This window comes from Saccopteryx bilineata, chromosome 5, assembly GCF_036850765.1.
Source record: "Saccopteryx bilineata isolate mSacBil1 chromosome 5, mSacBil1_pri_phased_curated, whole genome shotgun sequence".
NCBI lineage: Eukaryota > Metazoa > Chordata > Mammalia > Chiroptera > Emballonuridae > Saccopteryx > Saccopteryx bilineata.
In genome coordinates this window covers 155,916,801-155,943,895 of record NC_089494.1, presented here as the reverse complement: position 1 = coordinate 155,943,895, position 27,095 = coordinate 155,916,801, and the positions used below count along the sequence as shown (strand labels likewise).

The window sequence follows — 27,095 nt, the reverse complement described above, 5'->3', positions numbered from 1 at the left end:
ATAATACTGTATTCCTGATTTTTTTAAAATTTATTAATTTGAGAGAGAGGAAAGAGAGAAAGATTTGTGTTCCATTTATTTATGCATTTCATCGGTTGTTGTATGTGCCCTCACCAAGGATCAAACCCACAGTCTTGGCATATTGGGATGACACTCCAATCAACTGAGCTACCCAGCTAGGACCATATTCCTGATTTTTTTTAAGGGAAAAATAATCTCTGACCCATATGTCTTCAAGGTGGAAGGGCAGCATCAGGGAGAGAAATAGTTCTCTTGCAATATATGTTTTATTATAATCATGTCCTCAATTGTGGGCCTTAATTTTCAGACTTTTAAGTGGTCTTTCAGGAAGAATAGCCAGCACTTATTGACTGCTTATTATTTGCCAGGTCTTGTTTTAGTCCCTTATTAACATTTTATTTAATCAGAGCAGCTCTGGGTACTGTAGGTTTTTTTCAATTTACAAATAATAATCTAATCCATATTTGGGATTCTTTAATATAATTTAAATTAGGGGAAGAGTTCTACCATGAATAAATTTTAAAGGATTTTTTGTGAAGCCTGATTTTGATTTCCATGTCTTTTTTACTTTCTTAACATCACGGAACTATAGTAGTTGGTTTCATTCTGTTTGCATCATATATATATATATATTTTTTTTTTTTTTTATTTGACAAACAGTGAGTAGTGGCTGGGCACCCTGCTTTTCGTATACAGTGGTGAATAAAGCAAGCATGGCCTTTGCTGTCAGTTGTGGTAACAGTCTACTAGTGGACGGTATAAATGACTATGTAAACAGATCATGGGCTAAGTAGATAACAAGCCTGGTGCTTTGGTGGAGAATAGAACGAGACCTACTTAGATTTTTTAGGGGAGGACTGGTGTGAGGCGATAACATTTTTGCAGTGATTTTCAAGTTGAGAAGAAAGAAACAGCTGACCCTAGGCAGAGGGGATAAGCATCTCATCTGCATGATTGCTGCAAGGTAGAGAACACTTGTGCTTTTGAAAGATGTAGAGTGGCTGGAGCAGAGGTGAGTTGCCCTAAATGAGCCCAGAGTTGGGTATAAGAGAGGAAGTGAGTTAGAAACGTAGAAGGTTGTAGTCAGAATGATGGAAATTGTCATTATAGAAGGATTTCAGTTATTGATCATGACATAGTCTAGGTTATGATCATGACAAATTAATAATAATAAAGTGGGATAAAAGTAAAAAAGCTATGATATTGGATGCATCACTTACATCATTATTAAGATCTCTGAGCATTAAGGCAGTAATAATTGGAAAGAGTGACAGTAAGCTAGGAGTTAAAATCATTGAGATGAGGTTTTCTAAAGGGATTGAAACAAGAAGATAGTCTGACATTATCAGAACTGCACTGTTTGGGGAAAGAGGAGGGGAGAATGATTTGAAAGTAGCAAAGAGATCAAAAAGGACCCGTATATACCTTATTTAATGTAGGTACAAGCATGTGAAGACAAAAAACTACCACTTGAAAAACAAACAAACAAAAAAACTACCACTTGAGATGGCTGTAGAAGTAGTATCTGTCCTCCTTAGAGAGCCAGGTTTCTGTAGAACACAAGGACCAAGGCTAGGGGCTTTTGTTGATAGTGGGCTGTGAATTCTAGAGGATACAGCCAAGAGGTTTTAAAGTTGGTAATGGTTATGCAGAGTTGTTTAGTGATGGAAAGAAGATAGTCTAGAGCAGGGGTCTCAAACTCAACTCAGCATGTGGGCCACAGAGCAAGATCACAGCCATTCGGCGGTCCGCACTAGGTCTACAAAAGGCAACTGTTACGCAACACTTTTTTCACTGCAGTTGAAAACAAAAAAAAAATCAGTACAACAAGCACAATCATACATGCAGTTTACTCAGTGTCACAAAACGACCAGAAACTGTAGTTCGCATCACAACTGCTGTTAACTAAGCTAATATCTAGCTAGGATGCTAGAGAAATGAAAAATACAAGTAGGCCCCTAGGCTTACTTAATTTTATCCAAAATATTTTGAACTTCGTGGATTAGTCTGCGGGCCGCACAAAATTGTTTGGCGGGCCACGAGTTTGAGACCCCTGGTCTAGAGCTTCTTGTAGGGACTGGTATAAACAAGAATAACAGGCTGTGTTCTCAAGTACTCAGTTACCCAGAAAGATAGTCAAGACTCTTTTAGCTTCTGCAGACAGTACCTGGAGGCCTGGAAAGGAGAGTGGTTAGAGCTCTCTTTTGAACCCTTACCATAAAAGCGGAGAGGTTTGCCTGACCAGGCAGTTGCGCAGTGGTTAGAGCATCATACTGGGACCTGGAGGACCCAGGTTCAAAACTCCAAGGTCCCTGGCTTGAATGCGGGCTCATCCGGCTTGAGCGGGGGCTCACCAGCTTGAGCGCGGTGTTGCGGCTTTAGTTTGGGATCATAGACATGAACCTATGGTCTCTGGCTTAAGCCCCAAGGTCGCTGGCTTGAGCAAGGAGTCACTCACTCTTCTGCAACCCCTGGGCAAGGCACATATGAGAAAGCAATCAATGAACAAGCAATCAACAAACTAAGATGCCGCAACAAAGAATTGATGCTTCTCATCTCTCTCCTTTCGTGTCTGTCTCTGTCTTCCTTCTCTCTGACTCCCTCTGTCTCTGTCAAAAAAAAAAAAAAAAAAAAAAAAGAAACCATCAAATTGTCTTTTTAAGTTCCTGTACCTGTGGTTTCAATTTTGCATTTAAGTCTTTGATGTATTTGGAATTCATGCTGTTATGTAGTGTGAGGTATCACTTTAACTTGATTCTTTTCTGTTTGGCTCCCCAAAAGTTACAACATCATGCTGTAAATAGTGGTCTGGTTCCTTTCTGATTTGAAATACTGCATTTATATGTTACATTTCTGTATGTATTTGTATCTATTTTTTGAATTTACTCTTTTGTCTTATTGTTATGTGTATTTATGTGCTGCTACCACATGGTTTTAATTATTAAAACCTTATAATACTCGGCCTGACCTGTGGTGGCGCAGTGGATAAAGCGTCAACCTGGAAACACTGAGGTTGCCGGTTCAAAACCCTGGCTTGCCTGGTCAAGGCACATATGGGAGTTGATACTTCCTGTTCCTCCCCTTCCTCTCTCTCTCTCTCTCTCTCTCTCTCTCTCTCTCTCTTTCCCCCCCTCCTCTCTAAAAAGAATAAATAAATAAAAAATAAAAAAAAACTCTTATAATACTCTTTTAATATTTAGCAGGTCTAGTTTTTCTTCAATGATTTTTTCCTCCAGAGTTTTTCTAGATAACTCTTGCCCCTCTGTACTATCCCAGATAAACTTTGGGATTGATTTGACTAGTTTAAAAACAAACCTGTTTCTTTTTAAATTGGCTTAGTTTTAAATTAATAAATTGCCTTTATAATATTAAATCTTCCTTTTCAGGAGCATAGCATATCTTCAGCTTATATATTTTATTAATATTTAAAGTTTTCCTCTAAAACTTGTACAATTTTGGTAGTTTCTTATAAGGTATGTTGCCCTTTTTGTTACTGTTTAAGTGGAGTCTTTAACTGGTTGTTTGATGGGAATTTTTTTGCTGATGTATTAGATTGTATTATAACATCTGTGTATGCAGAAGAGAATGACCCGTTGTAAGGGGCACATTGAGATAATGATTCAAGAGAAAATGGGGAAAGTAGCAGGAGCCATGTTCTTGACTAAGGAATAGAATCTGATTAGATTTTACTTTTCCATCTTTATATGCCCTAGACAATGATTTTACTTTAGCATTTTAGTAGATATAATTTTAAAAACACCATATATTTTATAGAATGGGACCTATCTGTAGAGATCATTTCATGGATGAAACTAATAGTCTTGAGATTTTAATGTGGCTTGTAGTAGTAGTTGAGACAAAATTAGAAGTCAGGTTTTTTACTCCTAGTTCTGTTTTTTTCTCACTTCTCTGTGCTGTGTCCTTCAGTGCCTATAATGAATGAACAGTTATTTGAAAGTTAAAATAATGAATAAAAACATGCCAATTTTATAATGAAGTTTTTAGTGATTCTTATTTCTCTCATGCTTTATATTGCATGGTATTTTGTTTGACTGAAATATACCTCAGTGTTATGTAATTTGGGAAATTCAAAATATCATCATACTGAATTTAAGTATGTGGTGACTGTTACCTACCCTTCCATAATCTTCAATGCTTAGTATGTAGACGTTAGTTACCTTCTTTTCTGAAGTCCTTGGGATCATGAACTTTTTTATTTTATTTTTTTTCTTCTACTGGTGACATTGGTTAATTATATAGGTTTCAGATGTGCAATTCTATACTACATCATCTGTATATTGTATTGTGTGTTCAACACCCCATATCAAGTGTTCTGACATCACCATTTATTTCTCCCTTACCCTATTTTGCCTCCCTCTATGCCAAGGGTCGGGAACCCATGGCTCACGAGCTAGATGTGGCTCTTTTGATGGCTGCATCTGACTCGCAGACAAATTTTTAATAACGTTAAAAATATAAAACATTCTCATGTATTACAATCCATTCATTTCCTACCACTCGTGTTCATGGTTGCGGGTGGCTGGAGCCAATCACAGCTGTCCTCTGGGAAACACCAAATTTTTATTGGATAATGCGTAACGCACACGGGTCGTTGTGAGGTCAGGAAGTAAACTTCCCTCCTTTTAATCAAGTAGTCAGCTAGCTAAGTGCAGAAACCCTATTGACAAAGATGGCTAAAAGAAAAAAAGATGAGGAGTATTGTACTTTTCAGCAGGAATAGATAGAGGAATTCGCCTTTGTGGAGAGTGCAGGTTCTGCAGTGTGTCTAATATGCAATGATAAAATTGCATCGATGAAACAGTCAAATATAAAGCAGCACTTTGACACATGCCATGCTACATTTGCATCAAAATGTCCAGCAGGGAACAGCAGGAAGAAAGCATATCAAGAGCTACTGTGCAGAGAGCAAGCTAGTCAGGAGCAGCTCCGTGTTTGGACCCAACATGGTGACTGGAATTCAGCTAGCTTTGCTGGTGCTTCAGCAATTGTGAGAAATGGAAAGCCATTCACAGATGGGGAGCATGCCAAAACATTCATGCTTGATGTTGCCAATGAACTTTTTGATGACTTTTCAGATAAAGACAAGATAATCAAATGAATAAAAGACATGCCTCTGTCGGCAAGAACTATTCACGATCGTACCATCATTGTGGCAAATCAAATTGAGGCAACACGAGTGAAGGACATAAATGCAGCACCATTCTTTTCTCTTGCTTTGGATGAGTCAACAGACGTAAGCCATTTATCCCAGTTCAGTGTGATTGCAAGGTATGCTGTTGGTGACACACTACATGAGGAAAGTCTTGCTGTTTTGCCTATGAAAGAGACAACAAGAGGGGAGGATTTATTCAAGTCTTTCATTGAGTTCGCTCAAGAAAAAAATCTACCGATGGATAAACTTATTTCGGTGTATACTGATGGTGCTCCGTGCACAGTGGGGAAAAACAGGATTTGTAGCGCTTCTTCATGAACATGAAAAGAGACCCATCCTAAGTTTTCACTGCATCCTACATCAGGAGGCATTTTGTGCTCAGATGTGTGGCGAGCAGCTTGGTGAGGTGATATCGCTGGTCATTTGGGTGGTCAACTTTATTGTTGCCAGGCTTTAAATGATCTCCAGTTTAAAACACTGCTGGATGAAGTGGGAATAATTATCCTGGTCTGCTTCTTCACAGCAATGTGTGTTGGTTGTCAAGAGGGAAGGTGCTCAGCTGTTTCACAGCTTGTCTGAGCGAAATCCGAACTTTTCGTGAAATGAAAAACATCAAGCATCCTGAGTTAGCTAACGCTGAGTGGCTCCTGAAGTTCTACTATCTTGTGGACATGACTGAACATCTGAACCAGCTCAGTGTGAATTTGCAAGCAGTGCAACAAGCAGTGTTTACATTTGAAAACAAGCTGGAATTCTTCATCGCTGACATTGAAACAGGTCATTTACTACACTTTGAAAAACTGGGAGAATTTAAAGATGCATGCACAGCAAGTGACCCTGCTCAACATCTTGATCTCCAGCAGCTAGTGGGCTTTACATCTAATCTCCTGCAGCCATTCAAAATGTGCTTTAGAGAATTTCATGAGCGCACTTGTCTTTTTAAGTTCATCACCCATCCACACGAGTGTGTAGTGGACAGCACCAACCTGAGTTACATCCCGGTGTCTCTGTCAGAGATTTTGAGCTACAAGCTGCTGACCTGAAGGCCTCAGACATGTGGGTGAATAAGTTCAAGTCACTGAATGAAGATTTGGAAAGACTTGCATGACAGCAAGCGGAGTTGGCGAGCAAACACAAATGAGGAGAAATGAAAAAACTTCAACCCGCGGACCAGCTGATTGCCAAAACTTGGAACGTGCTTCCCGTCACATACCACACACTGCGGTGTGTGAGTATTGCTGTACTGACAATGTTTGGGTCTACGTATGCATGTGAGCAGTCTTTCTCACATCTAAAGACTGTTAAGACCAACCTATGATCACATTTAATGGGTGGAAGTCTCAACGCCTGCGTGAAGCTTAACCTCACCATGTATCAACCAGACTACAAAGCCATCAGCAAAACCATGCAGCACCAGAAGTCACATTAGTGGTAAGGAGTACTTTATTCATCATTGGTTAGCAACAGCATAACAGTTATTAAAAAGAATTCAGAGACTTATTGTACTTGAAAAGTGTTGGTCTTACATAAAATGCACACATTTACTTATATTTAGTGTTAAACATATTGTATGGCTCTCATGGAATTACATTTTAAAATATGTGGCGTTCATGGCTCTCTCAGCCAAAAAGGTTCCTGACCCCTGCTCTACCCTATCCTCCTTTTCCCTCTGGTATTCGTCTGTGAGGTGTTAACTCATTTTACTTGGTTCCTTTACCTTTTCCATCCATCCCCCAACAGCCCTTCCCTCTGACAGTTGTCAGTCTGTTCTCTGTCTCTACGAGTTTGTTTCTATTTTGTTAGTTTGTTTTGTTTATTAGATTCCACATACAAGTGAAATCATATGATATTTGTCTTTCTCTGACTGGTGTATTTCACTTAGCGTAATATTCTCCAGGCCCATCCATGCTGTCGCAAAAGGTAAGATTTTCCTTCTTTTTTCGACCATGTAGTATTCCATTGTGTAAATGTACCACAGCTTTTTAATGCATGCATCTAACTGGTGGGCACTTGGACTGCTTCTAGCCTTGGGAATTTTAAATAACGCTGTGATGGACATACAGGTGAATATGTTCTTTAGAATTAAGTGTCATGGTTTTCCTCAAGATATATTCCCAGAAGTGGAATTGCTGGTTGTTTAAATAGCCAGATAACATTATTTGTCTATTATGTTCATGTTCCATCAACCATCACATAAGAAATGCCTACTATACAAGCTCAAAATTGAGAATTTGATAGTTCTACTCAGTGTTTCACCCTTCTTCTTCTTGTGTTGTATAGACTGTGTTTTATGTGATTGTGTATTATAAATCAGATAAGCATTTTGAGTATTTGAATATGCCATTGAATATATAGTTATTATTCATTCCAGTTCTGATTTATTTCCCACATTTTATATTGGAGTTCCCTTACAGAACATATTTATACTTTACTTCATTCAGCAAATGCATTTATTTATTTATTTATTTATTTATTATTTACAGAGACAGAGAGAGGGACAGATAGGGGCAGACAGACAGGAAGGGAAAGAGATGCGAAGCATCAGTTCTTTGTTGTGGCATCTTAGTTGTTCATTGATTGCTTGTTCATTGATTACTTTCTCATATGTTCCTTGACCAGGGGGCTTTAGCAGAGCAAGTGACCCCTTGCTCAAGCCAGCAACCTTGGGCTCAAGCAGCCATCTTGGGCTGTAAACCGGCTACCTCAGGGTTTCAAACCTGGGTCCTCCACATTCCAGTCCAGTGCTCTGTCCACTGCGCCACCACCTGGTCAGGCTATTCAGCAAATGTTTGAGTTCCTATATTATACAGTATGTGCCTGATGATAGGTACACATATACCCTCTCTTTCTCCGCTATATAGATATACATATATCCTTAAATGGTAAGTTGTAGTAAAGCACTTTTTATAGTATATCAGATGAAAATGTAAACTTTAAATCACTCTGAAATAACTTTGAAAGCTAAAGTTGTAAAAGTAACTTGATAGAAGTAGACATGTTTGTGCTTTCTAGAACTAACATTGCTGAGTGTCTCTAAGTCCCTGGCACCATTCTAGTATTGTAATAACATGCTGATAAGGAAGCATTAGAATTCTCTATTACAGATGAGGTCTGTCAAGCAACAGATCTTTCTACTATATCACAATGCTGTTTTTGTCTAGCATTGGTTCTCAGCCCTGGTGATAGTGCTGTATTAGGGATGGTTTGGGTTTTCACACTGACGGGGTTACTACAGACATTGATTAGGCAGGGACCAGGGGTGTGATACGAGACTCTCTTACTCTGCTCCAAATACCCAGGTGTGCTGGCTCCTATTTAGAAACATTGCTAGTATCTTTGTACTTTTTCAGTTCTATTTCATAGGTGATTAGAACTATGCAAGCACATTCATTAACTGAGCTTAATAATATTATTACTGTTAATTTACACTTTTTTTTTCTAGAAATTAAATTTAGTGGAGTGACATTGATCCATAGGAACACACAGGTTTCAGGCGTACATATTCATAGCATTTGAATTCTGTTTTTCTTTTATATTTGCAATACTTTAAGGCAGGGGTCTCAAACTCACGGCCCGCCGAACAATTCTGTGCGGCCCGCAGACTAATCCATGGGCTTACTTAATTTTATCCAAAATATTTTGAACTTCGTGGATTAGTCTGCGGGCCGCACAGAATTGTTCGGCGGGCCGCGAGTTTGAGACCCCTGCTTTAAGGAAAATGTCCTCTTACTCTTTAAATTCCCATGAAGAAGATGATAAAGAGGTGGTATCTTCATTTTGAAAAATTAATGGGTCTAAAAATCATTGATTAATTTTGTAATAGATGCAAAGATTAGAATTTAGATTTACCATCTTTTCAATGATAATAATTTCCTTAAGAATATTTAGAATAACCTTTTTATCACAGCTTAACTTATTGTTTTTATGATACAAAGGTACTTTTCAAATGGGATGTAGAGGTTAGACAAATTTGAAATAAAAGACTTTGAAAGTTTTATAAAGCGTAAAATGTCACAAAATCTAGACCTTCATCTAACAAAAATCATTAAATATTTTTTACTTTCCCTTTACATATTAATGGAAAGACATTTTTAGGTAATCTCACTAAGTGGTGACTATAGACTAATGGTGAACTATTTATCTGTCGTAACTGCTCAACAACATAGATAAAAGTGGGTAGATATTTATAACTAGAAAGCCCGGCGGTCATACGAAGTGACCGCTGTTCTAGATATTATAAATTGTAATTAAAATGATTTGTGCAAAGATGTCTGCTAATTCAAACTGAATTACCCAGGGCAGGCGGCGAGGACGCCCCTTTGCTTAGTGTCCCACGGGGTTTCCCCCTTCTACTTGCTCAATTGCTTAAAGTAGAGTGCAATGAAGGAAACCACTGGCAGTACATTTCTTTTTGTTGTTGTTGTATTTTTCTGAAGCTGGAAACGGGGAGAGACAGTCAGACAGACTCCCCCATGAGCCCGACCGGGATCCACCTGGCACGCCCACCAGGGGGCGATGCTCTGCCCCTCCGGGGCGTCGCTCTGTTGCGACCAGAGCCACTCTAGCGCCTGGGGCAGAGGCCAAGGAGCCATCCCCAGCGCCCGGGCCATCTTTGCTCCAATGGAGCCTTGGCTGCGGGAGGGAAAGAGAGAGACAGAGAGGAAGGAGAGGGGGCGGGGTGGAGAGGCAGATGGGCGCCTCTCCTGTGTGCCCTGGCCGGGAATCGAACCCGGGACTTCTGCACACCAGGCCGACGCTCTACCACTGAGCCAAACAGCCAGGGCCAAGCGGTACATTTCTTAAGAGCCACCACTAGCTCAATAAATAAAGGTGATTTAAATAATAAAATGTTAATTCACATGTCAAAGATCTCTTTGTACACAACATTTCTTGTGTAGATCTTTCCATCATTTTTAAGCTCGCCTTGCAGAGGACCATCAATTATTTTTAATTTTACGTCCCTTCTTTCACGAACTCTTGAACAGGCAACATAAAGTTGACCGTGTCCAAATGCAGGCTCCTTTTTGCATTTCTCTCCTGCCTTTGTTCAAGGGACTCATTTTGTTGAGACAGGCTTTTTGTCTTGCATCTGAGGCAAGCTTTGTTTCTCTATGCTCATCAGTCTCATTTTGCCGAGAAAGACGCATTTGTTCTGCGACTGAAGCAAGCCTTGTCTTTCTCTGCTCAGTAGTTTCTTTTTGTCGAGAAAGCCGTTTTTGTGCAGCTTTAGCTCCTTTTCTCTCCTCTTTAGTGCTGTATTTACTAGGAAGCATTCTTAAAAGAAATTACGTTAAGACGTAGTTTTTATGTAAAACAGATGATTGCCAATGCAAACAAATGTTCACCTTCCCCCTGACCCGCTCAATTTGCGTTCAGCCGTGGCAACTTCACCCCGTTGGCTAGTACAGTTACGCAAGCAACCAATAAGCTATCGGCGACAGACACTTAAGCCGCATATAATAAAGATGTGATGATTTTGGAAATTTACTTGGAGCTATACAGAGAGATTTGAACTTTCATTATTCTTTGAAAAGAGAATTGTAGGATTGCAAAATTAGTTTTAGTTTTCCTCGATCCTCTGACAGTAGATTTGAGCTGCATCACATGCGTGTTTAACTTATCGAATTTAACTGTGTTTTGCAGCCCCTCAGATGTTACTTTTCCTAAAAACTTGTCCCTGTTTGTTTAGTGAATTTATATGTGCTGTCTCACAGTTACAGTTCCCATTTCTCTTAAAGACTGTGAATTTCCAAATATTTCAATTTGTAAGCAGCACTTCATCAGGGAAAAAAAATGGACTAATTCGTATAAATAGATAAAACAGTGAATAATCATATATACTACAGAAATCATTCCTAATAGTTATAAAAACAACGAACTATATTTAGTAGGAGCTTTATGTTTTATTAAAGTATTAATGCTCATTCTTCTGCACTAATTCAAATATACCCCGTTTCTCCCATGTATAAGATGCACTTTTTTCAAAAAAAATTTGGGGTCTAAAGGCTGGTTGTAGATTTTTTTACTTGCATTTTCCGCTTTTTCATGTTTGTTTTTGTGCTCATTGTTGAAGGCAGTGATTCGTCATCAGATACAGATGAGGACAAGCTAATGGATGGGAGTTTTGACAGTGATGAGGAGTTGTATGAATTTTATGATGAATAAAACTTGAGTTCAATAACTTTATGTGCCTGACCAGGTGGTGGCGCAGTGGATAGAGTATCGGACTGGGACATGGAGGACCCTGGTTGGAAACCCCGAGGTCGCCGGCTTCATGCGGAGGACCCTGGTTCGAAACCCCGATGTTGCCCGCTTGAGTGCAGGCTTATCTGGTTTGAGCAAGGCTCACCAGCTTTAGCTTAATGTTGTTGGCTTGAGCAAAGCCAACAATGGGTCTGCTGTATCTCCCCCAGTCAAGGCACATGCGAGAAAACAATCAGTGAACAACTAAGATGCTGCAACGAAGAATTGATGCCTCTCATTTCTTTTCCTTCCTGTCTGTCTGGCCCTGTCTGTTGCCCCCCCCCCCCCATCACAAAAAGAAAAAAATAACTTTATGTAATACCTTTTTTTTTCTTCAAATTTCGGGCCCCAAAATTAAGGTGTGTCTTATACATGGGGAAATACGGTACTTGGTTTGTTTGCTACCTTCAGTCTTTTCCTCATATCTTATTCTCTTTCCAATGCTACTTGTGCATTTTCCCCTTATTATGGTCTTGTTATAATTCTGGGAAGTAAATTTTATGAAAGCATGTACCTTTTTCGCATAGAAAGTAAACTCAGTGGAAGACATGAAGAAATTGGTAACAAACAGCTTTATAAGGGAGATTAATTCTAAGTACTAATTATAGAATAGTTTGAAAAATAGTGTTTTTTGTATTTGGCTCAACAGCTTTTTATTGAACATCTACCATGCTAGACTATTCTAGGCAACATTTAGAATGAAAGAATATTACCCTCAAGCACTAGAAGGTAGTGCTAAATAATTCTTATTTTTGTTCTTTGAAATTTCAGTTGAGAACTTACTGTGAGGCCTGGTTAGGATGAGCAAGGATGAGCAGTGTAGCCCTGGACTCTCTTTAGGAACCCTCAAGATGGGGAAATAAACAATTAAGAAAACTTTATTTTTAAAAGAAAGATTAATAAACTTAACAGAGAATGTGAAGGATCTACATACTCAAAACTACAAAACGTTATGAAAGAAATTGAAAAAGACACAATGAAATGAAAAAGTATTGCATGTTCCTGGCTTGGAAGAATCACCATAGTTAAAAGGCCCATATTACTCAAAGTATTATGTAAATTTAATGCAATTCCCATTGATATCCCAATGTCATTTTTTAAAGAACTAGAACAAAAAATTACCAGGTTTGTATGGAACCATAAAAAATCCCGAATAGCCAAAGCAATCCTAAGAAAAAGAATGAAGCCAGAGGTATCACACTACCTGACTTCAAATTATACTATAGAGCCATGATAATCAAAACAGCATGGCATTGGCAGAATACCGACATACAGACCAATGGAACAAAATCGAGAGCCCAGAAATAAAACCACATATATATGGACAAATCATCTTCCACAAAGAGCCAAAAACATACAATGGAGAAAAGAAAGCCTCTTCAATAAATGGTGCAGAGAAAATTGGAAACCCACACGCAAAACAATGAAACTTGACTACAGTTTGTCCCCTGGTACAAAAATTAATTCAAAATGGATCAAAGACCTAAATATTAGTTCTGAAACAATAAATTGCATAGAAGAGAACATAGATACTGAAGTCATGGACTTTGGCCATAGAGAAAGATTTATGGTTTGACCCCAAAGGCAGTGGAAGCAAAGACAAAAATAAATGAATGGGACAATATCAAACTAAAAGCTTCTGCACAGCAAAAGAAAATGACAACAAAACAAACAGCCAACTAAATGGAAGATGATATTTGCAAACAGCAGCTCCGGTAAGGGGTTAATATCCAAAAAATATATATAAAGTACTCTCAAAGCTCAGCAGCAAACAAGCAAACAATTTAATTAAAAATTGGGGAGAGGCCATGAATAAATACTTCTCCCAATGGGGGGGGGGGGGGAGAGAGAGAAAAGCATTCATTTGTTCCACTTAGTTTGCATTCATTGGTTGCTTCCTGTATGTGCCCTGACCAGGGATCGAAACTGCAACTGTGGCATTTCAGGACAACATTCCAGCCTACTGATCTAACTGGACAGGGCCAGTACATTAGGCTCTGTAAGTGGAAACTTCCTAATAGGAAGTGAAATGTCCTAAGATACAGAAATCCATTTTATGCTAATTTTTCTCTAATATTAAGAAGGATTTTCCCCGTTTTTATCACAGTGTTTTGGTAATTGTTTTTTCCATTCTCTCTTTTTTTTTTTTTTTTTAGAGATAGAAAGTCAGAGAGAGGGATAGATAGGCACAGACAGACAGGAACTGAGAAAGGTGAGAAGCATCAATCATTAGTTTTTTGTTGCAACACCTTAGTTGTTCATTGATTGCTTTCTCATATGTGCCTTGACCGCGGGTCTTCAGCAGGTGGAGTAACTCCTTGCTCGAGCCAGCGACCTTGGGTCCAAGCTGGTGAGCTTTGCTCAAACCAGATGAGCCCACTCTCAATCTGGCGACCTTGGGGTCTCGAACCTGGGTCCTCCGCATCCCAGTCCTGCGCTCTATCCACTGCGCCACTGCCTGGTCAGGCTGTTTTTTTCTCTCAATGAAATTTCCTAGGATAATTATTCTTACTGGCCAAATTTTCCAGGGCACAATAGAATTCCAATCCCATGATAATGTTTTTTCTTTTTTGTGTATATTTATATTTACATATTTATTTCACAAATGATAAAATTAATTCATTGTTTTTTAGTATATTCAGATGTATGTGTAACTGTCACCACTAATTTAAGAGCATTTATCACCCAAAAAGAAACCCTGTGCTCCCTAGCACTTCCTCCCATTCCCACCTCTCCTTAGCCCCAGAAAACTACTAATTTACTTTCTATCAGTATGGTCTTACCTGTTCTAGATGGTTTGTATAATTGGAATCATACATTATATGGGTTTTGTGACCAGCTTCTTTCACTTAGTGTAATGTTTTCATGGTTTACCCAAGTTGTAGTATGTGTCAGTACATCATTCCTTTTTTATTTTATTTTATTTATTGTAGTAAAATATAACATGAAATTTACTATTTTAACCATTTTTAAGTATAAATTCAGTGGCATTTAGTACATTTACCCTGTTGTGCAAGCAACACTACTATTTATTTGCAAAACTTCATCATCCAAACAAACTATCTGCATTAATAAGAACTCTTCATTCTCCCATCTCCCTAGCCACTAGTGACTTCTATTCTACTTTCTGTCTCTGTGTCTTTGCCTGTTTTAGGTATTTCATGTAAGTGGAGTCATATAACATTTGCCCTTTTGTGTTTGGCTCTTCAGCATATAGCTCTCACAAAATGCTCAGCCTTGTGAAGTTTTTAATCTATGCATGCCAGACTTTTCCCACAGCAGACCTAAGTTTTATATATGGCAAATGCCATATATAAAACTCTTTCTTCATACAGTTCCTTCTACTTGCTCCCTTAAATTTTAGCTCTCTAGCCTTCTGGATACTGATTTCTGACCCAGCTCAGTGAGATCATCATTGTCTTTTTTTTTTTTGGTGGGCCATTAGCTTTAATCCTAGCTTGCACCCGGCGGGCAAGAAATACACACAGAACACTTCCCTTTCCATTCAGGGCTCCCAAAGCCACTGACTTAATCTGAGTTTCCTAGAATCAAAGGTTTCTCCCTCACCAGCCTTATTCACCTCTGTTCCCCATCTCCTTCTCTCTGCATAAACTCTGCACAAACTGGCTTCTCCTTCAGCACTCTGCCATCTTGGCTGCTTCTCTGCTCCATGTGGCCTTTCTCTGCTCTCCTCCAGAATGGGCTCCTCTGCCCCATTTTATAGTGTAGAAATCAAAACCTGTGATTCTTTCTCCAGCGGCTGCTCCATTTCCAAGCGAATCTCACGAACCTGATCGGCTTCCTCCAGTGCTTGCTCCACCTCCAGGGTCTGCATCTCTTTCTCCCATGTTTGTTCCAGCTCCTTCCACTGCTCAGTTTGCAGGTCCCGGGCAGCCTCTTCCACAGAGCTCTTGGTTTCCTCATGCATAGCTGTAAAAGTCAGCCAGCCTTTGTTCCCCATCTCCTTCTCTCTGCACAAACTGGCCTCTCCTTCAGCACTCCGGCCATCTTGGCTGCTTCTCCTCTCCTCCACGTGGCCTTTCTCTGCTTTCCTCTTCATTGTCTTCTTCAGGTCACCTTTGTACTGAGATCCAGAAACTGCCTTAGGCAGAAAGCTAGTATTGGTATCTGGAAAGTGCCTCTAGGGAGATGTTGAAATGAAGGTCTGGTTTATCTAGTTTATATTCCTTCTTAGAGATCATCATTATGCATTGCCTGTGGTCTTGCATACTTAAGTTACTGTGATACATATTTCACATATTTTTCTAGTTTTGTAATTATTTCTGGCAAGAATGTAAGTCTGGTTCCATTTATTCCATCATGACTGGAAGTGGAAGTTGATCTACTATTTTATTTTCAAAACTTTTTTCATTCAGAATTAGCCTAAAGTGCCTAATTTATGATTGTTATGAAGAGAGTCTGTTAATCTTGTTTGAAAAGTATAAAAGAACTTGTAATATCTAGTTTTTCAACTGTATTAATAAAAAGTAAACTTTTTTGCCATATTCTCCATTTTGTATAGTCTGTTGCCTATTATATTGATAGTTAAGGGAGGAAAAAAGTTGGATGTACTACTAATTGATTGTTACATTTCTCGTGTTTTAGACCTAAAGATTGTCTTCGGTCTATTATGAGGAGGGTGAACCATAAAGATCCTCATGTTGCTATGCAAGCTCTGACTGTGAGTGATTTGATTTTAGTTTCTACCAAAAAATTACCTGCTGAAATTGAGCCCTTTTAACTTTGCAATTTATGTTTTTAGCTTCTAGGAGCATGTGTATCAAACTGTGGCAAAATTTTTCATTTAGAAGTATGTTCAAGAGATTTTGCTAGTGAAGTAAGCAACGTATTAAACAAGGTAAGGAACATTATACCTAGAAGTGAATTAAGACAGTCTTTTTCCTTTAGTGTATTGTATTCTTCAACCCTTCATATTTTTAATTACAAAGGATTAGTCTGTGCTTTTGTTTTTTTAATTCTTTCTAGGCTTTAACTTTCCATTATATGAGTAAATGTTATGTTTTGCTGAAGAGACTACCAATTTATTTAACTCCAAGAGTTGGTTTTTTCAAGCCATATTACAGTATGTTCAACACTCTTTTCTTCATCATTCCTTTCATCTGATAAGTAAATATAAATATATGTGTTTCTCTTTCTGATTTTTAAATAATACCTGTTTATTTTTAGGGACAGCATTTAAACCATTTTTGTAGCCATAGAAGAATTTTCCCAATTAGAAGTTAGAAGTGTTCAGAAATACTGCCAAAATACTACACTGTTGAATTTCATCTTGATATGACCTGACCATCACAGGATTTTAACACTAGATTCTCTACCTAACAATGTAGAATAAAGAATTCAAATCTGGGCCCTGGCCAGTTGGCTCAGTGGTAGAGCGTCGGCCTGGCGTGCGGGGGATCCGGGTTCGATTCCCGGCCAGGGCACATAGGAGAGGCGCCCATTTGCTTCTCCACCCCCCCTCCTTCCTCTCTGTCTCTCTTTTCCCCTCCCGCAGCCTAGGCTCCGTTGGAGCAAAGATGGCCCAAGCGCTGGGGATGGCTCTGGTCGTGGCAGAGCGACGCCCTGGAGGGGCAGAGCATTGCCCCCTGGTGGGCAGAGCTTCGCCCCTGGTGGGCGTGCCCGTTGGATCCTGGTTGGGCGCATGTGGGAGTCTGACTGTCTTTCCCCGTTTCCAGCTTCAGAAAAATACAAAAAAAAAAGAAAGAATTCAAATCTGGCAATTTAAGGACTTTAAAAGATTTGTTACTAAATATATATGTGAGTTTTCCTAGTAAAAATTTGTGCATTCTAAAGGTTATTATTTCTTGCTGTTTTTCATGGGTGGGGGTTATAAAATATATCAAGAAAAAAAATTTTAAGGGTTATAAGGGAAAATGCCTTTTTGTAAAAAATAAATATTTTCAAGTTTTTGTAGATGACAGTACAGAAATGAAATAATTTAAAATTCTGTACTTTTCAAAAATGATTATGTGATCATTTTTCCTGTTTTTTTTGCTTTATTAAGTTATATTCAGGTATTTTCTATTAGTTAGTAACCATTCTTTTAAAGTCCTTAATATCTATCAAAATGTACCACTATTTATGATGGGATTAAAATATCTTCTGTAATTTAATTGAAGATATGGCACTCAAATTTGTACTTAGTAGCATGAACAAGTATTTTGAAAAGCAAACACATATGGGGGAGAAAGGACTTCTCTTTATTCTTCAAATGTTTTTAGAATAAACATTGGTTTTATACTTTAGGTGAGTTATTATTTTATTATTAATATTTACAGAGACAGAGAGTCAGAGAGAGGGATAGATAGGCACAGACAGGAACGGAGGGAGATGAGAAGCATCAATCATTAGTTTTTTGTTGTGACACCTTAGTTGTTCACTGATTGCTTTCTCATATGTGCCTTGACCACGGGCCTTCAGCAGACCAAGTAACCCCTTGCTCTAGCCAGCGACCTTGGGCCCAAGCTGGTGAGTTTTGCTCAAACCAGATGAGCCCGTGCTCAAGCTGGTGACCTCGGGGTCTCGAACCTGGGTCCCTGCATCCCAGTCTGACGCTCTATCCACTGAGCTTCCGCCTGGTCAGGCAGGTGAGGTGTTATTTTAAAGAAATAAAGTTTCTAGGTATAATGACATGCACCACTTCAAATCAGACCTTAAATAATTAAGCAACTTGAGGAAAACACATAGTAATACACAGTAAAAGTTAGGGATTAGAAATAAAGGAACTGCAACATTTACTGTTTCCAACTTAATTTTTATAATATTGGTCTACAAAAAACAAAACAAACTACTTTTATCTTCCTGATGTATAAAGTTTGCTTAGTTGCATAATACTCTGAAAAGTTCTCTTTCTGACCTTAAACTTAAAAATAAGTTTTACATATTTAATGTTTGAATTTGATGTGAGGTATTTATGATGGTATCTTCTTGTTTTTTTTTAGTTTGAAAATAAATTAGTTTATTTTTAATAACGATTTAAAGTTTTTTATATACATTATATAGCTGGGGTGGTTTGTGATTTAAAAAGTGGTCCGCAGCACTATGGTTTTCACATTTAAGATACCTATATTAAATCATTGGCCAGGAAATCACTACTCTTTTATTAACTTTCAAATTTTTTGTTATGTAAAACTTTCATGAAAACAATCAGGAAAATTAAATAACAAAATCATTTAAAATGACTTAAAATTCAAACAGATTTGGCTATTTCTCTACTAGCTTATCATAAATAATCATAAGTTAATTATTTCCAAATCAAATCTTACTAATTTTTTTCTCTATTTTCAGGGTCATCCCAAAGTTTGTGAAAAGTTAAAGGCCCTTATGGTTGAATGGACAGATGAATTTAAGAATGATCCACAGCTTAGTCTAATATCAGCAATGATTAAGAACCTTAAGGAACAAGGAGTTACCTTTCCAGCTGTTGGCTCTCAGGTATTTTGTGAAGTTTTGTGTGCACTACAGTTTGTTTTTATAAAGTAGTCATGTTTATTAGAATTCCTTTTTGTTTTTCTCCAAACCCAGGTAGCTTTTATTATTTAGAAGGAATTTTTGTTAATAATCTTGCATTTAGAGGCGCCAGAAAAATTTAGTGGAATATTAATGTGTTCCAAATTCTATTTTCTCACTGTTTCATCTCTTTTATAAATGATTTACTTTCACATTTTGCAATTAAAATATTTTTAAATTGCCCTGGCCGGTTGGCTCAGCGGTTGAGTGTCGGCCTAGCGTGCGGAGGACCCGGGTTCGATTCCCGGCCAGGGCACACAGGAGAAGCGCCCATTTGCTTCTCCACCCCTCCGCCGCGCCTTCCTCTCTGTCTCTCTCTTCCCCTCCCGCAGCCAAGGCTCCATTGGAGCAAAGATGGCCCGGGCGCTGGGGATGGCTCTGTGGCCTCTGCCCCAGGCGCTAGAGTGGCTCTGGTCGCAACATGGCGACGCCCAGGATGGGCAGAGCATCGCCCCCTGGTGGGCAGAGCATCGGCCCTGGTGGGCGTGCCGGGTGAATCCCGGTCGGGCGCATGCGGGAGTCTGTCTAACTGTCTCTCCGTTTCCAGCTTCAGAAAAAAAAATGAAGAAAAATGTTTAAAAAAATATTTTTAAATTTAGTTTTAATAATATAGATAGAATTACTTCATTATATTAGGCAATACAATCTTGTTAAATTTCTTATTGTTATAATTTTATCTAGAAAGAATGACAGCTAAAAAATCGGGATATCCTCAAAATTTAAGAATGAGTTTAGAGGTTCTTTTGATTATGAAATTTATAAATACCTGTATTAAAAGTGAGAAGGAGATATAAGGGGTCAATGGGAAGAGAAGTCTCTGAAGTATTTTTTCCCTTAATAAAAAATGACTAGTACATTCATCTTTTTTCTTTCTCCTGTTAAATATAATTGACTGAAAGGCTTAACTTTCCTTTGCAAAAAAAAAAAAAAAAATGGAATGAGACCAATCTCTAATTTATTTCATATGAAAAAGTAAAAGGATATCTCTTTTATTCTTTTTCTATTCTGGGTAACAATCCTATAAGGGGCTTTAAAATGTGTGCTAATTTACTATACTGTCTTTTCCCTACTATATACAGATGGGAGTAAAATATGAGTGGTTTAAAAGCATGAGCAGAAAAGTCTCAAGTTATGCAGGGCTCAAGTTCTGGGTGTGACCCCTTCAGGGACTCATGAATTGATTCATCCAGACTTGTCTAGACTTTCTTCCCAAGACACTTCTAGTTTATCTCTATGCTCTTAAACTATAAAAAACCAGAAATATACTTGGAAAGAAGGATATTTTTCTACTTACTTGAAATTTGACTTATGAATAGTTTTGTAATAAATTACAGCTTTTAGAAGTATTTATTCATAATTGAGAGCTTTTATTACTCAGAATAATTTCTAAAATCTGTATAATTAAGGAATAATTCTGTGTGGAATAATCCAAGAGTCTTATAACAAGTTTCTTGAAAATAGCAGTGTTCAATTATCACAGTAGATTCACTACAGAGAGGCAAGGAGTATAGATGCTTAGTATAATTGGCGACTTCTATACTCCAAGAACCTATTCTAGAGCTTGTTACTCAAAATCTGGTTTGTTGACCATCATTCATCACCACCTGGAAATTTGTTAGAAATGCAGCATCTCAGGTGCCACACCAGATCCATGGATTTATTATCTTCATTTTAACAAATTTCTTCAATGATTCTGTTTCCACATCGAAGTTTGAGAAGCGCTGCTCTAGAGTATAACTTTCAGTGCAGTGAAAACTGCATATCCATCTACACAGGGGCTTGTTATTATATGAGAAAGAAGATGAATTAATGATCTGTTTGATACGTAATATAGTTTTGCTTGGTTAACCTAGAATCTCAGATAGTTGTGGCAACAGCAGTAGGGATTCTCTAATTTAATCCCCTCATTTTACAGATGAGGAAACTGAGACCCAGAATGGTTAAGTGACTTGCCCAGGGGCCACAGCTTGTAGTTGACAGAGCTGGAAGTAGAACACAGGCCACCTGACTCTCAGTCCAGTGTTCTTTCCACTACATGATCCTGTCTTCCATTTGATATAGAGGTTAGTGTACATGTGTCTGTCCGGACTTGGCTTCAAAGGACAAGAAGTGGAGTGAACACTGGCAAGAGCATTTATTTATTGGTTGGCATAGTTGTTAGGTTACTTTCCTGTTCAGATGATTTAGGACATAGATCAGCTATAGTATAGTTAAGAGTTATTTTTCTTTTCATCTAGATGTTATAAAATATGAAAGCTAATTTAATTATAGTTACTTTTAGCCACAACAAATATATAAAATCCATATAAAGTAAAATATGAAGAGGTATTGTGGTGATTTTTTATAGTAGTTTCTGAAAAGTGTATCATTGAAAACCCTGTTTGTAAAGAAGAACTTCATGTTTAATGAAAAAATGTGTCATCTAGCATGAATTGTAGAAGTCTCTCTAGATTTTGAGGTCACTTGGTTACGTCCTTACAGTTAGGCTAGATCTTTGCTAGCATACCTAACAAAAGCCTTTGAGAATATAAGAATTTTAAAAGTAAATTATTGATTTTTGAGAGAGAGAGAGAGAGAAACATTGATTTGTTTTTCCACTTCTTTACACATTCTTTGGTTGATTCCTGTATGTACCCTGACTGGGGATGTAACCTACAACTTTGGCACATTGGGACGACATTCTAATCAGTTGAGCTACCTGGCCAGGGTGAAAATATAAGCATTTTAAAATTTGTTTCTCCATCCAAATACAGAAGAAAATAATATACAAATATTAAGAAAAGTTAGACTTTAGTCACCTAATTTATTGTTATGCTGCTCTGATTTTTTTCCCCCAAAGATTTGAGAGAGAGAGAGAGACAGAGAGAAAAGCATCAACTTGTTTAATTTAGTTGTTTCATTTAGCTGTGTACTCATTGATTGCTTGCTGTACGTGTCCTGACTGGAGGTCAAACCCGTGACCTCTGACAAGCCTGGCCAACGCTTTATCCACTAAGCCACTGGGCCAGGGCTGCTGCTGGCTCTTTTTTTTTTTTTTTTTTTTTTTTTTTTTAGCGTTAAGTTTTGACATAGATATAAAAGTAATGCTACACTGCTACTGTATTTGGCTACCTAATAAGACAAGTGTCATTACTACACTTAGAACCTGATGATAGTAACTTTGAAAACTGTGGAGTTCAGCAATGCAGGGCTGAATGCAGCTTATTCTGCACTTCCTTCTGGACCAATACAGATTTCTTCATTGACCACAAAAGATCAATGTCTGTTTTGTGAAATTCACCAAACTGTGATGAGATTTTATATATTATGAAAAAGATTGCCCCTGACCAAACATACCTTTAGTTTTTAGAGTCATATAATGATTAGAACATTACAAGAGATGAATCAGAATTGAAAGTGCTTTAAGTTATGTTTAGTGAACTATAAAAAGCTTTTTTTTAATCAGCTTTTCTAAAAATAAATGCCCTGTGCATTTTGTTTGATGTTATAAATATACTAAGTGAAGAATGTAAAACTTTTACTTTAAAAATATAAAAAATAATATTAAAAATAATATTTAAAATATTTTGCTTTTTATTTCCTCAATAACTTAAAAATTATAATTCCATTTTTATTGATTGTCATGGAAATCACAGTATATATTTGTAACTTTTTACAATCTCTTTTGAGTTAATATAAATATATTATTTCATGTAAAATGTAGAAACCTTGCAGCAGGTTTGGGTTTACCTACTCCCCACTTCAGCATCCTTTATGCTATAGTCATCTTATGTGTGACATACATTCTCCTACATACATTATAAATCTCGGGAGACAGTGTTATATTTTGTGTTTTAAACCCTTCTCTGATTTTGGAAATTGCACGTGTTAATTTAATCCTCATAACACCCTGTAGTGTATAAGAGCTGTTATTATTATCATTTTGTAGATGAGGAACTTGAGGCACAAAGAGGTCAATGTACCCAAGACCATAGGTTTAGGACAGGGGTCTCAAACTCAACTCAGCATGTGGGCCGCAGAGCAAGATCACAGCCATTCGGCGGGCCGCACTAGGTCTACAAAAGGCAACTGTTACGCAACACTTTTCTCACTGCAGTTGAAAACAAAAAAAAATCAGTACAACAAGCACAATCATACATGCAGTTTACTCAGTGTCACAAAACGACCAGAAACTGTAGTTCGCATCACAACTGCTGTTAACTAAGCTAATAGCTAGCTAGGATGCTAGAGAAATGAAAAATACAAGTAGGCCCCTAGGCTTACTTAATTTTATCCAAAATATTTTGAACTTCGTAGATTAGTCTGCGGGCCGCACAAAATTGTTCGACGGGCCGCGAGTTTGAGACCCCTGGTTTAGAAGGTGGTGGAGCTGGCATTTGATCCCATGTTTGTCTGACTCCACAACCTGCATTCTTTTTTTCTTTTTTAATTTTTATTGATTTTAATTTATTGTGTTTACATAGATTCAAATGTCCCACCGAATATATCCCCCCACCCCCTTGTTCCTCTCGACACCCCCTTTGCCCCCTCCCCCCCAACGCCTTCCCGTCTTCCTTCCATGATTTGCTGTCCTGCTCTCTATAATGCTGTGTTGTGTATATATAATTTCACAACCTGCATTCTTAAGTAGCCATATCTTGGTACCTTGTTTGAAAATGTCATCAGAGGAACACAGGAGAGAATGCTTAATTAAGGAACTTAGGGATGTTTCACTGAGCAAGTGATGTTTTAGCTGTTTACTGACTAATGAGTTGAAGCTCAACGGAAAAATGTGGATGGAGTAAAAGGAGCCAGAGTGGGAGATATTTTAAGTAGAAGCAAATGCGTGTCAGATATGTAAAAGTACCAGTATGGAGTCTGATTTGTCTTGATTGCCATGGAAAACCTAAGAGGCCATTGAGGCTTAAAAGCTTATAATTCCATAAGTGTGAATCAATTTATGTATTTATTTATTTGTATACTCCCTTATTTACAAAATATGCTTAGCTAGTCAGTAATACATTCCCAGAATTACCTAACTTTATTTTGGGTTAGCAAATAGTATAATTTTATCAGCATTTATATTGGTATATATAAATCTAGGTTCCTAAAGATAACATCCTGATTTTTGATCTGGCAGTATGCATTAAAATGCTCCTTTTAAATACATATTTTAAAAATTTAAAACTGTCTTTTTAAAATTGTCACCCATCTCCCTCTCTCAACTCCTTTTCTTATTTAACATTTTTTTAAATAATTTTTTTTTTTTAATTTTTTTTTTAAAGTGAGCAGAGAGGAGTAGAGACAGACTCCTGCATGCGCCCAGACCAGGATCCACCCAGCGACTTCCATTTTGGGCCGATGCTTGCAAATGGTCTATTTTTAGCACCTAAGGAGGAGGCTCCGCGGAGCCATCCTCAGCACCCGGGGCCAGTATGCTCAAATAAATCGAGCCATGGCTGCAGCAGAAGAAGAGTGAAAGGGAGAGAGGAGGGGTAAGGGTGGAGAAGCAGATGGGCACTTCTCCTTTGTGCCCTGACCAGGAATCAAACCTGGGACTTCCACACACTGGGTCAATGCTTTACCATTGAGCCAACTGGCTGGGGCAAAATACTTTTTAAATCTGTAGTCTTTCTTCTTTAGTTTGCATACTGTCTTTCTCTTTTGAGTTTAACCTCTTTACACAAATCTGTGACAGTGTTAATAGGATGTTGGCTCTAAGTATCCAATTTCTCTCTTTTCTCCAATTCTAATGCTTCTTCTTGGGTGCTCCAGTTGTATTTCTTTATTCAGAAGTTTTAGATTGACAAGAAGGATCTTATATCTTTGTAGATTAGGTGGGGTAGGAATGTTTGAGATCAACTCTCAAATGTTGTGTTCCTTTTTTTGTCTTAGGCTGTTGAACAAGCAAAAGCAAGCCCAGCTCTAGTAGCCAAGGATCCTGGTACTGTGGCTAACAAAAAAGAAGAGGAAGATTTGGCCAAAGGTATGTCTTTAAGTCCCTGATGGTAGCTAAAAGATGGGTCTCTTACTTAATATTATTTTCCTCTGAGAGATTTTTAAAATATAAGAGAAAAGACTTTACAGTTAAAGCTGAAATCTACTTTGTTCCCCTCCTCAGTATTACTTCTCCCTCTCCTCTCTTAAGACAACTGCTACCATGTATGTCCTTTTAGTCAACATTTTTATTATATAATTTACCTATAAATATCCATAAATAGTACCAAATACTTTCTGTGTCCAACACAATTTTTTTCCATAAATACTATACTGTAGGTACTATCTACAACTTATTTTTTATGCAACATTTGAGATCTATTTATGATCAGATATAGTATAAATTATGTTTATTTGTTTTAAGTGCTGTGTAATATTCCAGTATACTAATAAATACATACTGTAATTTATCTTCCTACTGATGGACATTTGGGTTTCTGGTTTTGATATTTACTGTAACAAGTATGCCACATTGAATATCCTTGTACATGTTCTCGTGTGTGTTTGCATGTGTGTGCGCGCCTATTTTGTGTGACTAAAAGTGAAGTATTTATTGTTGGCTCATGGGGTAAGTCATGTCTTCAACTTTGCTAAATAGTTTTATTTTTTCCTCGTCATCAACAATATATGAAAGCTGTTACTATTTTTAACCTCCTGACAACATTTGGCATTGTCAGAGTTTTTAAGTGTTATGAATCTGATAAGTTCAAAATGATTTCCTATTATTTAAAATTTTATTTCTTTTAATACTAGTGAGGTTGGCCCTGGCCGGTTGGCTCAGCGGTAGAGCGTCGGCCTAGCGTGCGGAGGACCCGGGTTCGATTCCCGGCCAGGGCACACAGGAGAAGCGCCCATTTGCTTCTCCACCCCTCTGCCGCGCTTTCCTCTCTGTCTCTCTCTTCCCCTCCCGCAGCCAAGGCTCCATTGGAGCAGAGATGGCCCGGGCGCTGGGGATGGCTCTGTGGCCTCTGCCTCAGGCGCTAGAGTGGCTCTGGTCGCAATATGGCGATGCCCAGGATGGGGAGAGCATTGCTCCCTGGTGGGCAGAGCATCGCCCCTGGTGGGCGTGCCGGGTGGATCCCGGTCGGGCGCATGCGGGAGTCTGTCTGACTGTCTCTCTTCGTTTCCAGCTTCAGAAAAATGAAAAAATGAAAAAAAAAAAATACTAGTGAGGTTGAGTTTTCTTTATTTTTGTATTTTTATTAGCTGTACTGGTTCCTCTTTCTATTGATTTAATTTTTTTTTTTTTTTTTTGTATTTTTCTGAAGTTAGAAGCAGGGAGGCAGTCAGACTCCTGCATGCGCCTGACCGGGATCCACCTGGCATGCTCACCAAGAGAGCGATGCTCTGCCCATCTGGGGCGTTGCTTTGTTGCAGCCAGAGCCACTCTAGTGCAGCCAGAGCCACTCTAGTGCCATGGAACCGTCCTCACAACCCAGGCCAACTTTGCTCCAATGGAGCCTTGGCTGTAGGACTAGAAGAGGAGAGGAAGGAGAGGAGGGAGGGTGGAGAAACAGAAGGGTGCTTCTCCTGTGTGCCCTGACCGGGAATCGAACCCAGGACTTCCACACGCTGGGCCGATGCTCTGCTGCTGAGCCAACCAGCCAAGGCTGATTCTTTTTTTAAAAAAACATAATTGGCTATGGTCAGTAGCTCAGGGTATAAAGTGTCAGCCCAGTGTATGGACATCCTGGGTTCGATTCCCATCAGGGCACACAAGAGATGCTACCATCTGCTTCTCTCCTCTTCCCTCTTCTCTTTTTCTCCCTCTTCCCCTCCCACGGCCAGTAGCTCAATTGATACAAGTGTTTCCCTGGGTGCTGAGGATAGCTTGGTTGGTCCAAGTATGTCAGCCTCAAGTGTTAAAAATAGCTTGGTTGGCCCTGGCCGGTTGGCTCAGTGGTAGAGCATCGGCCTGGCGTGCAGAAGTCCCGGGTTCGATTGCTGGCTAGGGCACACAGGAGAAGCGCCCATTTGATTCTCCACCCCTCCCCCTCTCCTTCCTCTCTGTCTCTCTCTTCCCCTCCCGCAGCTGAGGCTCCATTGGAGCAAAGATGGCCCGGGCTCTGGGGATGGCTCTGTGGCCTCTGCCCCAGGCACTAGAGTGGCTCTGGTCGCAACAGAGCGATCCCAGAGGGGCAGAGCATCGCCC

General features: G+C 38.7%; 1 protein-coding gene across 3 annotated transcripts in view; it reads left to right on the top strand.

The window, feature by feature from the left end:
• The window catches only part of STAM (signal transducing adaptor molecule), a 93,307-nt gene that overhangs the window by 47,447 nt on the left and 18,765 nt on the right, over nucleotides 1-27,095 (top strand). For all 3 annotated transcript variants that reach the window (XM_066280175.1, XM_066280174.1, XM_066280172.1), the window contains 4 exons: nucleotides 16,043-16,118; nucleotides 16,200-16,295; nucleotides 18,746-18,892; nucleotides 24,842-24,932. In XM_066280175.1, the coding sequence (XP_066136272.1) occupies nucleotides 16,043-16,118; nucleotides 16,200-16,295; nucleotides 18,746-18,892; nucleotides 24,842-24,932 (410 nt within the window). The remainder of the gene's footprint in view (nucleotides 1-16,042; nucleotides 16,119-16,199; nucleotides 16,296-18,745; nucleotides 18,893-24,841; nucleotides 24,933-27,095) is intronic.